The 16,779-nt window shown below is 33.8% G+C and overlaps 2 protein-coding genes across 8 annotated transcripts in view; one reads left to right on the forward strand and one right to left on the reverse strand.

Moving 5' to 3' along the window:
* The window catches only part of LOC129751017 (band 7 protein AGAP004871-like), a 396,735-nt gene that overhangs the window by 337,978 nt on the left and 41,978 nt on the right, over positions 1–16,779 (forward strand). The gene's annotated exons all lie outside the window — the stretch shown is intronic.
* Positions 11,944–13,079, reverse strand: LOC129751018 (uncharacterized). The gene is made up of 2 exons (XM_055746262.1): positions 12,673–13,079; positions 11,944–12,259 (listed from the first exon to the last, which is right to left on the reverse strand). The coding sequence occupies exons 1-2, from the start codon at positions 12,879–12,881 to the stop codon at positions 12,016–12,018; spliced, it is 453 nt and encodes a 150-aa protein (XP_055602237.1). The 5' UTR covers positions 12,882–13,079; the 3' UTR covers positions 11,944–12,015.

Consider the following 16,779-nt stretch of genomic DNA (forward strand, 5'->3'; position numbering starts at 1 on the left):
GGCTTTTCAAAAATGAACACTACAAGGAAACGTTATATAAGGAAGTTTCGAGCTTTAGGTTATTAGGCTTCAAAAATGGGCAAACTTTTTTACGGTTGTATTCATCACTGTTAATGAGGCGTCAGTATGTTCTACCGCCCGACTCATGAATACCATCCTGAAAAAATGTTAGCCCATTTTTTAAGTCTTATAACTTTTTATCTTTACTTTTATCTATATGCTGTCTTCGGATGAAATATTTTTCCTAATATAGGCTTTAAGAAAACCCGTTTTTGAAAGAAATTGGCCGACGGGAAAAAATTAAATTGAAGAAAAACTGGTTTTTCATGTTTCTCCCGAGCAAAATCTTTCAAAATCTCATACCAACTTCAGGCTCGTTGAGCGACCCCTTCCCGTGTTCCGATCTGGCCTAAATTTGACATGAGATCTTGTACTAGGCCTAGGATCAATTTTAGCCTGCACCGTATAACATTTCACAGGTTTTGAATTTCTCATACAAATTTAGGGCAGGCTATTGCCCACTTTACTCCCTTAACGGTGGCCCTTGTCTACTGATCAGCAATTATTCAATTTAATGGAACGAATGCTCCTATCTCACGCGTCTGCAAACGGGATTCCCTCTTGGTGCCGGAAATAACACGACCTTCTGGTTTGCGCGGCGGAACTTCCGAATTGCTAGGATGGGTAGCCTGAAGTAGTTCGCAGCCTGAGGTTGCAAGTCCGTGTCTCCAGCAGATTGTTTTCAGCGACGTCACACGGCACTGTTGGGTGGTACGCGGCACGTCGGTTACTTTGTGGGGGTAAGTCACGACGCTCTCTAGTAGAAGTCAGCGGGTCGTCAGCACGTAGTTGACCGTAGTTTGCCCGGGCTTTTCACACGGGTGTTGCACTGTTTTTGATTATAACCGGACATCACCCAAAATAATCGGGTCAGAAAAAATATCGTGGTTATGTTTTTAATAAGCAATCTGGCTGAAAGAAGGCCACCAAAATTCACTAGGCAGCGTGCTTTCAGCCCTTAATCATCTGGATTTGGAAAAATTATCCAGCTAAAACGTCATTAAACCTCAATTGACGGACAAACCAAAATAATTTCAGGTCAAAATAACCGCCATCATGCATTGCAGCTTTACCACAGTTCATATCGGTAGTCAAATTTCAAAGTAATCAAGAATGGTTGAACAACCCAAGTAACCATAAGCATTAAGCCATAACCCTTAATCAGCATTAAATCAACACTTCTAATGCAAGTTAGCATTCATAATGCTTTTTAGTTTTATATAAGCATTACCAATGCATAGAAGCAATAACAAAAGTTAGCACTAATGATAGCACTATATGCACATTTAGAGCTACTATATAAAGGTAACAAGCATTAAGACTGTAGCACTAAACCCTAGTAACCATAAGTATTAAGCCATAACCCTTAATCAGCATTAAATCAACATTTCTAATGCAAGTTAACATTATATCAACATTAATAATGATTTTTAGTTTTAAATCAGCACTATTGAAGCATGGATCACCAAGAATCTGGACGCACTGTTTATTATACCATTGCATTGCGCTCCTAGTTGTTGGATCTGGAATGTTTTGACAGTACTTTGTTCGGAAATGTTTCCTCTATCAGTGCTGAAAATTTCATTATGATTCGTTTTGTTCCAAAAAAGTTACACGTGATGGAAGCCGCGAGACGAAAATAAATTTTGGACACCCACGTTAAAAACCGACGTGGTCGGGTTAAAAACATCGCGAAATCGTTAAAAATGCTCAATTCAACCGTGTGCAGCATTCTCAAACGTTTTCGTGAGATGCATACTATCGATCGACAGGTTCATACCAAGCGTTATAGTGGACCTAAGAATCAGAAACTGCATTTGAAGGTGTTGAGAACGATCAAGGCAAACACAGGATAGTTGGACTACGACATCGACATACAATTTAGTAGCCTAAGGACGTGCCCGGAAGTTATACAACAACATTCCAACGAAGTACGACGGATGCATCCTCATAGATGACGAAACGTACGTGAAGATGGTTTTTTTGGCAGCTTCCTGGCCAAAAATTTTACAAAGCCACTAGTCGGGGTGATGTCCCCGCCAAGTTCAAATTCGTTTTTGCCGATAAGTTGACAAGCAAGTGTTTGATCTGGTAAGGTATTTGCAGCTGTGGACAAAAAACCCCGGTTTTTGGGAAAAAATAAGACCATGAACTCCGAAATGTACAAGGAAGAGTGCCTTAAAAAACGTTTTTTTTTTTCGTACATTTGATCTCACAAAAGACCAGTAAAGTTTTCGCCAGATTTGGCATGCTGCCACTACAGCTAGGAGGTACTACAGTGGTATTGGGCCAACGGGTGGATTTTGTCGAAAAGAACATCAACCCACCCAACTGCCCTCAATTCCGCCCTATTGGAAAATTTTGGGCAATTTTCAAGCAGAAGATGATGAAGAATGGTAGGACGACTCGGGAAGCAACAGAGATGAAGAGATTGTGGAACAAAATGACCGCTGAGATCAGTGATAGGGTGTCCAAACTTTGATGAGTGGTTCGAGATTTTATCAAAAAACATCGAAATATTGTTTTTCTTATTTTTCCTTTGAAGTGCAATAAAAACCCTACATTTTGATTACAAAATATTTTTATTTCGTTTACATAGCTCCGAGATAGACCCGTTTTAACGCGTCCAGATTTGTAGTGATCCATGCTTTAATGCATAAAAGCAATAGTAAAGTGGTGTGACCCGAACAGTACTTGAAGTACGGGTTTTTTCACCTACCTTATCAGCATCAAGAGTGGTCGAAATGGTAAAGGGCTGAGATAAGGGCTGCTGCGAAATCCTCGTTTCGAGACTCATAAAAGGTAATTAATAATTTGATTATATTTAATCACTTCTCATTTCATAGAACCCTTCATTAAGCAGGCATAAGCCTTCATTCAGCAGGTTGATTGATGTTGTCGATAATGATTTTATTTTTTGAGTTTCAACATCATTCATGATCAATCAATTTCAAAAAAAATTAAAAGGTGTTCTAGGTATGCATTGTTAATGCTTTTATACGGCTGGCAAAAAATGACATTTTGATGCTTATTAAAGTCTAAGTTGTTATAGCATTTATTCAGCCCGCAATTTCGCCTTTTTAGCATTAATTCTGCATTATATGCGCATATAGTGCAAAACAAGCATTAATTCAGAGTTATATATGGGAATATAGTGTTGCTTAAGTGCTATGTTTTAGTGCTTATGGTTACATGGGAAAGGCTGAAAAAATTTTACGTAAACTACTCTTCAATTTCTTCCATTACGTGCATTAAAACTTCTTTAAATGCTTGAACAGCACTTCAGTGTACCTTTATTTAGCCATCAAGCTGAAACAGCAATCACACTTAACCCCAGCTTTTGTTCAGCGAGTTGGCGTTTTTAATCAGCCAAAATGTTTATCAGGTATTGCCCAACAAACACTTTCTTACTGAATAAACGCTGAAAAAATATCGTGGTTCAATATTTAATCAGCAATCTGGCTGAAAGAAGGCCTCGAAAATTGACTAATTCACGTGTCTTCAGCCTTTAATCATCTTGATTTGGGGAAGTTATTCAGCAAACGTCATTAAACGTCAATTGATGGATCAACAAAAAAATACCAATGTCTGCCCGAAGTTTGGCACCCACTTTTTCCCCACTGTTTATTTTTTTTTTCGTTTCATCTGACCCGAGCTTTAAACCTCCGGCTTCGTTGGTCGTATGCCGCAGTACGCAGAACCAATCGGCGCGCGATGATATCCCTAATTTACAGCATTTTTGAACTAAGTAAACTAAAGACACTTTTAATGTGAAATCGGGAATGTGGAAAAATTAAAAAAGTACTTGTATTCAAATTCAAATATCTCTGACTTCACAACACTTATTTGAAGTCAACTTTCAATTCACTTTTCAAATATTTTCTACTGTGACTGGAACAGCTTTGGCGGTTGATTCATTAAAAAGTGCGGTTTTTACACCACTTTTTTAACATTTTTTGTGGCCTGGATCTTAAGAAATTTAAAATAAATATTTTCATATCTTCTAACTTCAGTTTTCTCAGGCGCCAAATTATTTTTGTTTTTACCTCTAAAAAACTGACTTACAGCCATTTTCCCGAAGCATGTTTTAACGATTTTTTTTTTCTTTGACTTTGGATAACTTTGAAAAAACGATTGTAGATGAACATTGTCTGAAAATCGTATTTGAGTCACGTTACAAGATTTCCAAAACTATAAATTTTGTAAAAAAACAAGAGATTACAAGCGGAAAAAGTGGAAGGAGTCATTTGACCCCGACGAACAATGGGGCAAAAAGTGCATAAACCAAGAACTTCAATATATTCCCTCCTACTCGGACCAAATCAATGAAAATATACTTTGCTTTATTTAAAATAACCGGAAACATGATTTTACTAAGGAATCAAATGAAAACTGTTTGAACCACCACGCGCAGATTACCAGTTTTATCCAGATTTGCCCGGATATTTAATGTTAAATTTTGGAACAGTCCAGCCCAGCCCAGCTTGGTTGCCCAGATTTCATTGAAAATTGCTCACACGGATTTTGCTCACACTGAAAGAACTCTTCACATGAACGCTACGTGAAAATGTACATGGAATTTTGCCACAATGAAAATCAAGTGAAACCTACATGAATTTCAGGTAGCTAACAGAGCTCGCGCAACAAGCAGAATTCGCGTAATTTTCATATGAGTTGTAAGTTAAAATTACGTAGGTCGAATGTGAAAAGGGGTCCGTTGTGCTCCGAATTGTCCGAATTTAACCAGATTTTCATATAAAATTGCCTGGATTTGTCCGGCCCGGATACATGGTGAAAAAAAACTGGCAACCTTAAGTTATGGCTGATTTAACCCTCGATTCCTCTTTATTTTTTATAATAAGTTCGGACTTGAAAGTTCTGAGCCCAATGTGACTATTCTTATGTGATTTTTTTCCGAAGATTCGAATAAAGGCTGTTTGGTCAACCGCAGTTGTCGGAAAATGGAGCTATGGCTGTTTTGACCCTCAATTCCCCTACATTTGTCGATTAATTCAGAAAAACACATGTTCGGACTTGAAAATTTTGAACCAAAATCGAGACTTATCTTGTGTGATTTTTCATAGAAATCGAATAAAGGGTATTTGAGCCACCGCACGCAAGAGAAATTGGAGAAATCGCCGTTTTACCCCCAATTTCTGAAATTGTTTAATATATTTAGTTCAGAAAAATTTTGTTCGGACTGTAAGATTTAGGAGCAATTTTTCCGTATATGCCGCTATTAAGCCTACCCCTTTTCTGAAGGCTATTTGAGCCACCGCACGCATCTTAAAAGTGAGTTATGGCTGTTTCACCCTCAATTCCCCTATATTTTTCAATTAATTCAGAAAAAAAGCATGTTCGGACTTGAAAATTTAGAACCAAATGAGGCTTATGAGACCATTCCCTTTAATTTTTCAAATAGTTCAGCCATAACTCCGTTTTCCGAGGCGTGCGACGATTTAAAAAGCTTTGATTTGATTTCTCGGAAAAAAAAAATCATACAAAATGAGTCTCAAAAAACCTCTCTGAGATTTTCAAGTTCATCCATTTTTCTGAAATATTTGAAAAAGGCCTCACACAAGAGATGTCTCATTTGGTTCAAAATTTTCATGGGTGAACTCGCTGTTTTCATAATTTATTGAAAAATATAGGGGAATCAGAGGGAAAATAAGCCTTTACTCCATTTTACGAAGCGTACGGTGGCTCAAACAGCCACAGATAGTATGTAATAGACATCTTGCCAAAGCATCTGATCAATCCAAAATACCCTTAAACTAATCTGATAATGATGATAATATCATCTATGGAATATGTCATCGGAGATCACAGCTCTCCAACATTGGTTGGTATCGTGCACATCGAGTTTACTGGAGTTACGTCGAGTCGGCCGGCTCCACCGAATTTTATGGCAGCAACCCTCCGAGCTGAGTTGTTGACAAAGATCCGATTTAGTTCTTAAGGTCTAGACCTCAATTTTTCTATCGCTTAAATAACATTTCAAGTATGTTCATTCTTAGTTTAAAAAAAATCATGTTTCTTAAGAAAGACATTGTTAGGCCAAGAATAATTAGAAATCAACACACCTGTTCCACAAAAATTTGAATTTGCATCTTTTTTTCTTCAAATATTAAAAAAGTATAAATGCAACGTCGAAGTTAGGCACTTTTCGGTCGTTCCACACTTTACTGTCGCTTTCCACTAAGTATGTAGAATCATTTGAAAGATGTTCAGAACAGCTGAATAGAAACATTCAACACCCCAATGAAAACATTATTTCATATTTTCTCTCCAAAGGGACATTCCATGAGGATTTTTAAAATTATTTAACCCACGGTACCAAACGATCAGTGCAAGAGAATATGTATATGAATGTTTGAACAAGCATGCAGTGGCCCACCGATACTGACCGCCACTAGTCGAAATCCATCGGCCCCGAGGTTGAGCAAATATAAACATCAACGATTTTTGAGCTCAGCTTCGCCTTCCATCTGTGGCGATCTCCCGGCCGATGATCGCTCGCTCGCTTGCCCATCGGATAACGACCATCCATGAATGGGACGAGCAGAGAGCAAAGAAAGAAAGTGCTGCTAGATACCATTGAGTGGGGAGGAAAGCAAGGGAGTTCAAAACTGCGAAAACATCGCCCAGGATTAGCATCAGCGAAAACTAACTGTTGGTATTTTTCTTTCCCCGTTTTGCATTCAATGAAACGGAAGATCTTCTCCGGGTTTTCCGCTAGACACAGCTTTCCACTTCTAGCTTGCTCTCGACTAAGGGAGAAATTTTGGCTCAATGTTATGAGTTAACGCGACCCGAGGTGCTATTTATGAACTGTTTTTTTCTAACCCAGCGATTATGAGTGGTCACCTCTCGGGGAAATGTTCCAATTACTAATTCGACCCTGGATATTTTAGCATTTTTCTAAGCTTGACTTCTATCGTGCAATGCTGATTAGTTTAACGGTCTTGCCTTTCCCAAGTTTTTTTTTTTAATTTTCAATGTTGTTTATCTCTAGTGATGATCTTTATTAATATCACGTGGGATACAATTTGAATGAATTGTGTAAATTAAAGATTGAAATAAACGTACATATCAACTGACCATTTCAACTTAAATAAGGATAACTCTTAAGTTATATAAAATTTGGTTTTCATAATGCATTATAAAATTGAAAAGATTTCGACAGAAATATCCAAAATTCAAATATGTAGAACAAATCTAAGCAAGGTTAGCAAGATTCAAGGAAAATAGTCCACTAGATTCTAAACGTTTTCTGTCGCAGAAATTTTGAGTGTTAAGTCTCTGGAGCCACCTTTATGTCGCATTTGCCTTCAACATTTCATTATGAGGTAAGAAAATAATCGTATGTTTCGATTCCAAAATGCCAAAAATGTCGGATGTGTCAAAAATGTCCAAAATGTCAAAAATGTCAAAAATGTTAAAAATGTCAAAAATGTCAAAAATGTCAAAAATGTCAAACATGTCAAAAATGTCAAAAATGTCAAAAATGTCAAAAATGTCAAAAATGTCAAAAATGTCAAAAATGTCAAAAATGTCAAAAATGTCAAAAATGTCAAAAATGTCAAAAATGTCAAAAATGTCAAAAATGTCAAAAATGTCAAAAATGTCAAAAATGTCAAAAATGTCAAAAATGTCAAAAATGTCAAAAATTACAAAAATGTCAAAAATGTCAAAAATGTCAAAAATGTCAAAAATGTCAAAATTGTCAAAATTGTCAAAAATGTCAAAAATGTCAAAAATGTCAAAAATGTCAAAAATGTCAAAAATGTCAAAAATGTCAAAAATGTCAAAAATGTCAAAAATGTCAAAAATGTCAAAAATGTCAAAAATGTCAAAACTGTCAAAAATGTCGAAAATGTCAAAAATGTCAAAAATGTCGAAAATGTCAAAAATGTCAAAAATGTCAAAAATGTCAAAAATGTCAGAAATGTCAAAAATGTCAGAAATGTCAGAAATGTCGAAAATGTCAAAAATGTTGAAAATGACCAAAATGACAAAAATGACAAAAATGTCAAAAATGTCAAAAATTTCAAAAATGTCAATAATATCAAGAATGTCAAAAATGTCAAAAATGTTAAAAATGTCAAAAATGTCAAAAATGTCAAAAATGTCAAAAATGTCAAAAATGTCAAAAATGTCAAAAATGTCAAAAATATCAAAAATGTCAAAAATGTCAAAAATGTCAAAAATGTCAAAAATGTCAAAAATGTCAAAAATGTCAAAAATGTCAAAAATGTCAAAAATGTCAAAAATGTCAAAACTGTCAAAAATGTCAAAAATGTCAAAAATGTCAAAACTGTCAAAAATGTCGAAAATGTTTAACATGTCAAAAATGTCAAAAATGACAAAAATGAAAAAAATGACAAAAATGACAAAAATGACAAAAATGACAAAAATGACAAAAATGACAAAAATGACAAAAATGAAAAAAATGACAAAAATGACAAAAATGACAAAAATGACAAAAATGACAAAAATGACAAAAATGACAAAAATGACAAAAATGACAAAAATGACAAAAATGACAAAAATGACAAAAATGACAAAAATGACAAAAATGACAAAAATGACAAAAATGACAAAAATGACAAAAATGACAAAAATGACAAAAATTACAAAAATTACAAAAATGACAAAAATGTCAAAAAAAGTCAAAAATGACAAAAAATACAAAAATGACAAAAATGTCAAAAATGTTAAAAATGTCAAAAATGTCAAAAAGTCAAAAATGTTTAAAATTTCAAAAATGTCTAAAATCTCAAAAATGTCAAAAAATTTAAAAAATGTCAATAATGTCAAAAATGTAAAAAAAATGTCAAAAAGGCCAGAAACGTTAAAAATCTCGAAAATGTCGAAAATGTCAAAAATGTCAGAAATGTCAAAACGTCAAAAATGTCAAAATTATCAAAAATGTCGAAAATGTCAAAAATGTCAAAAATGTCAAGAATATCAAAAATGTACAGAATATCCAAAATGTCAAAAATGTCAAGAATATCAAAAATGTACAGAATGACAAAAACGACAAAAATGACAAAAATGATAAAAATGACAAAAATGACAAAAATGACAAATATGAAAAAAATGACAAAAATGGCAAAAATGACCAAAATGACAAAAATGACAAAAAATGTCAAAAATGACAAAAATGACAAAAATGAAAAAAATGACAAAAATGACAAAAATGACAAAAATGACAAAAATGACAAAAATGACAAAAATGACAAAAATGACAAAAATGACAAAAATGACAAAAATGACAAAAATGACAAAAATGACAAAAATGACAAAAATGACAAAAATGACAAAAATGACAAAAATGACAAAAATGACAAAAATGACAAAAATGACAAAAATGACAAAAATGACAAAAATGACAAAAATGACGAAAATGACAAAAATGACAAAAATGACAAAAATGACAAAAATGACAAAAATGACAAAAATGACAAAAATGACAAAAATGACAAAAATGACAAAAATGACAAAAATGACAAAAATGACAAAAATGACAAAAATGACAAAAATGACAAAAATGACAAAAATGACAAAAATGACAAAAATGACAAAAATGACAAAAATGTCAGAAATGACAAAAATGACAGAAATGACAAAAATGACAAAAATGACAAAAATGACAAAAATGACAAAAATGACAAAAATGACAAAAATGACAAAAATGACAAAAATGACAAAAATGACAAAAATGACAAAAATGACAAAAATGAAAAAAATGACAAAAATGACAAAAATGACAAAAATGACAAAAATGACAAAAATGACAAAAATGACAAAAATGACAAAAATGACAAAAATGACAAAAACGACAAAAATGACAAAAATGACAAAAATGACAAAAATGACAAAAATGACAAAAATGACAAAAATGACAAAAATGACAAAAATGACAAAAATGACAAAAATGACAAAAATGACAAAAATGACAAAAATGACAAAAATGACAAAAATGACAAAAATGACAAAAATGACAAAAATGACAAAAATGACAAAAATGACAAAAATGACAAAAATGACAAAAATGACAAAAATGACAAAAATGACAAAAATGACAAAAATGACAAAAATGACAAAAATGACAAAAATGACAAAAATGACAAAAATGACAAAAATGACAAAAATGACAAAAATGACAAAAATGACAAAAATGACAAAAATGACAAAAATGACAAAAATGACAAAAATGACAAAAATGACAAAAATGACAAAAATGACAAAAATGACAAAAATGACAAAAATGACAAAAATGTCAGAAATGACAAAAATGACAGAAATGACAAAAATGACAAAAATGACAAAAATGACAAAAATGACAAAAATGACAAAAATGACAAAAATGACAAAAATGACAAAAATGACAAAAATGACAAAAATGACAAAAATGACAAAAATGACAAAAATGACAAGAATGACAAAAATGACAAAAATGACAAAAATGACAAAAATGACAAAAATGACAAAAATGACAAAAATGACAAAAATGACAAAAATGACAAAAATGACAAAAATGACAAAAATGACAAAAATGACAAAAATGACAAAAATGACAAAAATGACAAAAATGACAAAAATGACAAGAATGACAAAAATGACAAAAATGACAAAAATGACAAAAATGACAAAAATGACAAAAATGACAAAAATGACAAAAATGGCAAAAATGGCAAAAATGACAAGAATGACAAAAATGACAAGAATGACAAAAATGACAATAATTACAAAAATGACAATAATGACAAAAATGACAAAAATGACAAAAATGACAAAAATGACAAAAATGACTCAAATGACATAAATGACAAAAATGATGAAATGAAAAATATTAGGTACAAATATGACAAAAATGTCAAGATTGTCAGGAACGTCAAAAATGACAAAAATTACAAACATGATTCTGTTCTGGTCATTTTTGTTGGTTTTTCCACTTTGAAAAAAAAAATCAGAAGTCTTAGCCTGACCAACTTTAAACGAAAAAAAAGTATTTTAAAATTGATCATCCAATTTCCATTCAGAACTTTGTTGTTCGGTTATGATTCAAAAACATAATATAACAAAGTTACATTTTCATATTCACCCACATGGTCCAAACCGCGTGAACAAACAAATCTGTTAATTGAATTTATTTGTTTGTGATTAGCCCACAGGTCACCCACTCACGCCGAGTGAGGGGGAAAAAACCCGAATCTTTACAAGCAAAACTTTCCAAGCATTTCCGTGGTTAATGTAAACAGCTCGTGGAGGTAACTTCCCGATCCAAAAAAATCTTCCTACTCGTTAGAAAATTCAGAACTCGATGATCGTTTTCGCTCCATCCAGTGAACACATGGTCGGTTTCCATAATTTTTCCATCTCAATGCGGTTAAGTCGGTTTTTCTTGACCGATTGGAATAGAGCAAAGAGCAAACTAACCACGTGTAGGTCAAACATCAACTAATCCGAAGAAATAGATGTGGACTAGTGCCAGCTGTTGTTGTTGTTGTTGCATTGATGCTAACGACGGACGTTTGCTTTCGGCCGGCGGTCGCCGAACAAATGGACCACATGTTTATTTCTGAAGTTAGCCGAGGAATATTCGTGGAAGATTAAAAGATTTTCCGTGCGAAACTTTGCTTACATTATAGTGCGGTTGGCTTCTTTTAACTTACCTTCCACTAGGTACCTACTTCCACCTATTTCCACTAATCATGTGCTAAATGCAGTTTCGGAAACCTAAAACAGCTGGGTCGGATCGGATCGCACGTTTGGCCTCACAACCTCGGACAGGAAAAATCTACTTGGGAACGATTCGTTTGGGTCAATTTGGATAATGCAGAAATAAATCATGAATCGTTTTGTGTAGGTTTTTGTGGTCGAGAGTTGAGTTTTTTTTTCGTTCTTATGATTTAGAGTCTTAAATTAGGTTTACAAAAATTTTAACTACTAGGTGGTTGTGGTTGACGGAGGAGCAGTTGTTCCGGAACCTGCGGAACCCGACGGTGGATTGGGAGATCCACCTTCCTTCATTGGAGTTAAGCGGCCGTGCTTTTTCATTTGATCCAGAACCCCGGCAAAGTTGGTGGTTTTCTTTTTGGCCGACCCCTTGGGACCTGTGTTTTGATTCCTCACGCGCATCTGGGGAAGTCCCACATCGTCCATGAAATCGAACTCCTTATTTTTGGTGGGACTGAAACAAATGAAAACAATCGTTGGTTTTTAGAATTGTAAAATTTCGAATAGATTTAGACGTGTTTTTCGCCTAGAGGCAGTATGGAAACGTCTGATTTTATGCAACTAAGTTAGTTGAACTAACAGGATGTGCAGTTTCATTAGCCTGGTAAAATTTCCCAATTTAGATACGAATCAATAGGTGTATTATTTTCTATATTTTCTAGTAGGTATGTATGTATTTCTGTTTCCAGTATTAGCAGACTTTTATTTGAAAAGGTAATCGCTGCTTAAAATCCTTATAATAAATTGTGGAACGGATGAAGATTTTTGTAAATTTTAACTAGGTGATACTTAATTTTCTTCCAGTGTTTGAAGTATAGGCCTAGTTTATTTTTTTTTCCTTTTTGATAACACATTAAAGGAACTTACGTTTCCTTCTCGGTGACTTCGGTGCTTTTGGGTTCGTCTTTCTGAACCGGAGATGGGGGCCGCCGACCGGGACACTTCCAGTTCAGTTCCAGCGCGTAGGTTCCCGCTTCGAGGGCGACGTAGGCTGCCTCCAGCTCTTCCGGTGCCGGTATCAGGTCGTCCAGTTCGCAGCACTGCATCGACCAGTTATCATCGTCGGTGCCGGTCATTTTTCGGTTCCAGAATTTTACGGGAGTTTACTATCAACTAAATTGAAATTATATTTGTTGGTAAACAAACTACGGTAGATCATTTTGTTTCTACCGAAAATGGGAGAGAAGAGAACCAAACTCTTTCTAATTTTTTCTACAGCCATTACTCTTCGTTTCGAATTAATACCTCAATGTTTAGTATATTTTATGAGAATTGTCTTGCATTTTGATAAGAGCCCTGGAAAGAAAAAGAGAATAATCAATAAATATACTTATCCTCAATCAACGTTTTATTCAGAACCTATGAGGTGATAAATTGAAATTTAAAAATTGCTCTAAGCAATTTGCTCGATATAAAGAGATAGTGCTGTACTTTTAAGACCAACTTGCTTGCAAGTAGACCGTTAGCTGACTGGTTTACTTGCAAGCTTGTGTACAAATATTTGAGAGCACTCTATGCGTCAAAGTGTTCTACTTCTCAGAATCGCCGCGAGGGGCTGTGAAACTTAGCTGTTGCAGCGATAACTGCACTTCATATTAAGAACTAAATAAAGTTGCATGGATTTTGAACTTCACGGAAAATAAAAAAAAGTTAAAATGTACCTTTTTGTGAGGTGATTTTTTTCCACCCCTCTTTTACCTTTTTTTCATTCACCTAGCAAAAAGGTGAATTTTACCTTTTTTCAATTCACCTAGCAAAATGGTAAATTTTACCTTTTTCGCATTCACCTGGCAAAATAGTAAATAATATCGTTTTCCTTTTCACTGATTTGAAAGGTAAATGCTAGTTGGTTTGGTTGGTTTCTTCAATAAAAATGAAAACAAATTTCATTCAAAAATATATATTCATTTTAAAAATAAATAGAGACAATTCATTATATTATCTACTAGCTGATCCCGTACGAACTTCGTTTCGCTTTAAAACATTGGTACGTCAAAATGAGTTTAGAAAATGAATTCGAAACATTCTTTCGACAATTTTGGGGAAAAAATTCAACAGTGTTTAAAGTCGCTACTGTTACTATTACTTGAAATTCAAATTAAACGGTTGATTGGCTTTTTATTAAAATTTATGTGAGAGTGTGTTCTTCTCGATCGGTTGCAAAATCTAGACATTATGGCAGAAACATGTACTATTTGTTTATGTGCACGACTCTTTTGCTTGACCTTCACACTTAAATTGGTATCAATTAACTGCCTCCAACAAAATTATTGCACAAAACACTGAACTTTCAATGAAACCCTCTTTTTCTGTCCCATGGCCCGAAATTCGATAATTGAAACCAATTTTTAGTTCCTCAAAACTCTCTTTTGCCATATTTTCTTTTCAATTTATCTGTAAAATAACGTCAGGAACTTGAAAACAGTGAACAGTGAATATAGACGCCCCTTTCGCCGACCCTTGACACGGAACATGCTACCTGGAGTCAATTGCTCATAGTTTATAATCCTCATCTGAACATTTTCATCTCAATCCGATGCATGATCAGGACAATATCACGAAAACAGTGAGCAACTAACATGGACGGCCTTTTTTTGAACACGATTCAAAACTTGACAACTGAAATCAATTATCTTTTCTGTTAACCTCCCATGTGTCAATTTTCATTACAATTCTATGCTCAATCAAGAGAATATCGTAAAATCAGTGAACAGATAATAACCCCTTTTGCCGATCCCTGAGTCAAGATTTGAAACCTGAAACACAGCCTGAAAGCAGAAGAACGTCCCTCAAAACTCCTATGCGGAAACTTTCATCTCAATCCAATGTAGAATAACGTCAAAATCGCAAAAACATTAAAGTTGGGTATGGACGACTCCTTCAGCCAACTTCTGACCCGCAATTCAAAATTTGAAATCGATTGCTGGTCACTCAAAACACTCATGTGCTAATTTTCATCACAATACGATCTATAATAACGCCAATTTCGCAAAACCATTAATCAGTGGATATGGACGACCCCTTTGGCCGACCCCTGACCCTAAATTTGATAACTGTAATCGATTGCTTGTCTCTCAAAACACTCATGTGCAAATTTTCATCACAATCCGATGGAAAATAACGTCAATAACGTGAAAACAATATTTGTCTTGTATGGACGACCCCCTTCAGAAGGGGTCGTCCAAAAATCTAAAAACATTTTTCATCATTCCTGGTCCTAATGAGCATCCATGCCAAATTTCAGATCTCTAGCTCTTAAGACGGCTGAGTCTATAGAGGACAAACAAACAAACAAACAAACAAACAAACAAACAAACATACAGATAATTGCTTTTTATATATATAGACTAGCAGACCCGGTAAACTTCGTCTTACCATGTTAAACTTGGCGTCTATTTCCATTTTTTCTTCGCTGTTTAACTTCAAAAAAGCATCAAATCTTGAGTTGTTAATCGTCTCGCTTTCTTGAACATGTCCTAGTTTTTTTTCCATATCCAACTTTCCCGTTTGCTCGAATTGCCTCGCTTAATTATATCGGAATTAAATCTAAAAAATTCAACTCAATTCTACGGGACTTTTCATAAATAATCCAAAAATTTGCTCCAATCAACCTTACATGCATCTTACATGAATGTTTTCATTTCCATTTCTTTGATTCGGATGCTTTTAATATTGCCGAATGGTATCAGGTATCAGCTTCCCGTTGCAAATTCGATTTTTTCAGCACTCAACGCAACCATCAACTTGTAACAACTATGTAACTTGTTCCATATATAACATATGTTGATTATATTTATGTTTCATTTATTGTATACCATTTAGTTGATTTACTCCGCTTTGCTCAAGATCACTTTAAGGTTGAAACCGAAATCAAAAAATTTTCATTTATTGGAATATATTGCATACGAAACCTTATGGAAGAAGAATTTTGAATATCGGGACAATTTTTGGAGTATTTGCCCAATATTCTGCCTAGCGCAGCACTTTTAGCTTCCGACAGCTTTGGATGGTACATTTTTTTAGAACTGAAGAAATAAAAACATTAGAGAAGATATTTTACAAACCATTTTCAAGCAGCTTGCTGTTCACTATTCTCACTCTTGGAAGCATTAATATCCATATTATTCATCAAAACCACGTCCAAAAAAATAAAAGTTCGCCCTTTTTTAATGTGTCGGAGCAAAAATTGCAAATTTTATTCCATAAAATATTAACTCAATAACTCAAGTTTTCTTGATTTATTGGTTTAATGTTTAATGGAATTTAATTTGGTTTTGAAAGGAGAAAAAATATGTTTTATTTTTTTTTGTTATTAACAGTGTTGGTGGTGATTTACGATTTCATTTAAGATTATGTGATATTTTCAAGATTTAATAACATTTAATTGGAGTGCAGGTTTAAGAAAATTAAAAACATAAAAAGAACTAATCTGTTATGGCTACGATGATTTCATGTGTTCATTCTATTTTGAAAAAAATTTCATGTAAATTTACCTCAAAACCTTTAACATTTAAGTGTTTTTCTTTATTATAAATTGTTATTTTTATTAAAGAAACATCGGGGCAAATGCAAATGGATAACATCACAGTTCAACTTTCATGTTCTTTCAAAAAAAAAAAAAGACTTTAAAATGAATTTAAAACTTGTTCCTGTTTTTCTTTTTTATCACCTTTCATTGATATATCTGCAGTTTTTCTCCAGAATAAAATAATTCTTGGTACTTCAATTTTTCTGAATACTGTTTAACCAAAAGACCTTCATTTACGAAGACATTTATTAATTTTTGAATATCCACTTCAGATTTAACACTCGGGATACCCTTTCTGATTATTTTAGAGAAAAATTGGTAGGTATATGTTTCATGGCAAAATAGCGCGCTGCCACTTGTTTCACCGTGTGAAATGACAGGAGTTAATATTATTTTCAACACTTTCAGGTCATCATAAAAACTTATCAAAAAAAAATCTGCCTTTG

This window comes from Uranotaenia lowii, chromosome 3 (assembly GCF_029784155.1).
Source record: "Uranotaenia lowii strain MFRU-FL chromosome 3, ASM2978415v1, whole genome shotgun sequence".
Lineage (NCBI taxonomy): Eukaryota > Metazoa > Arthropoda > Insecta > Diptera > Culicidae > Uranotaenia > Uranotaenia lowii.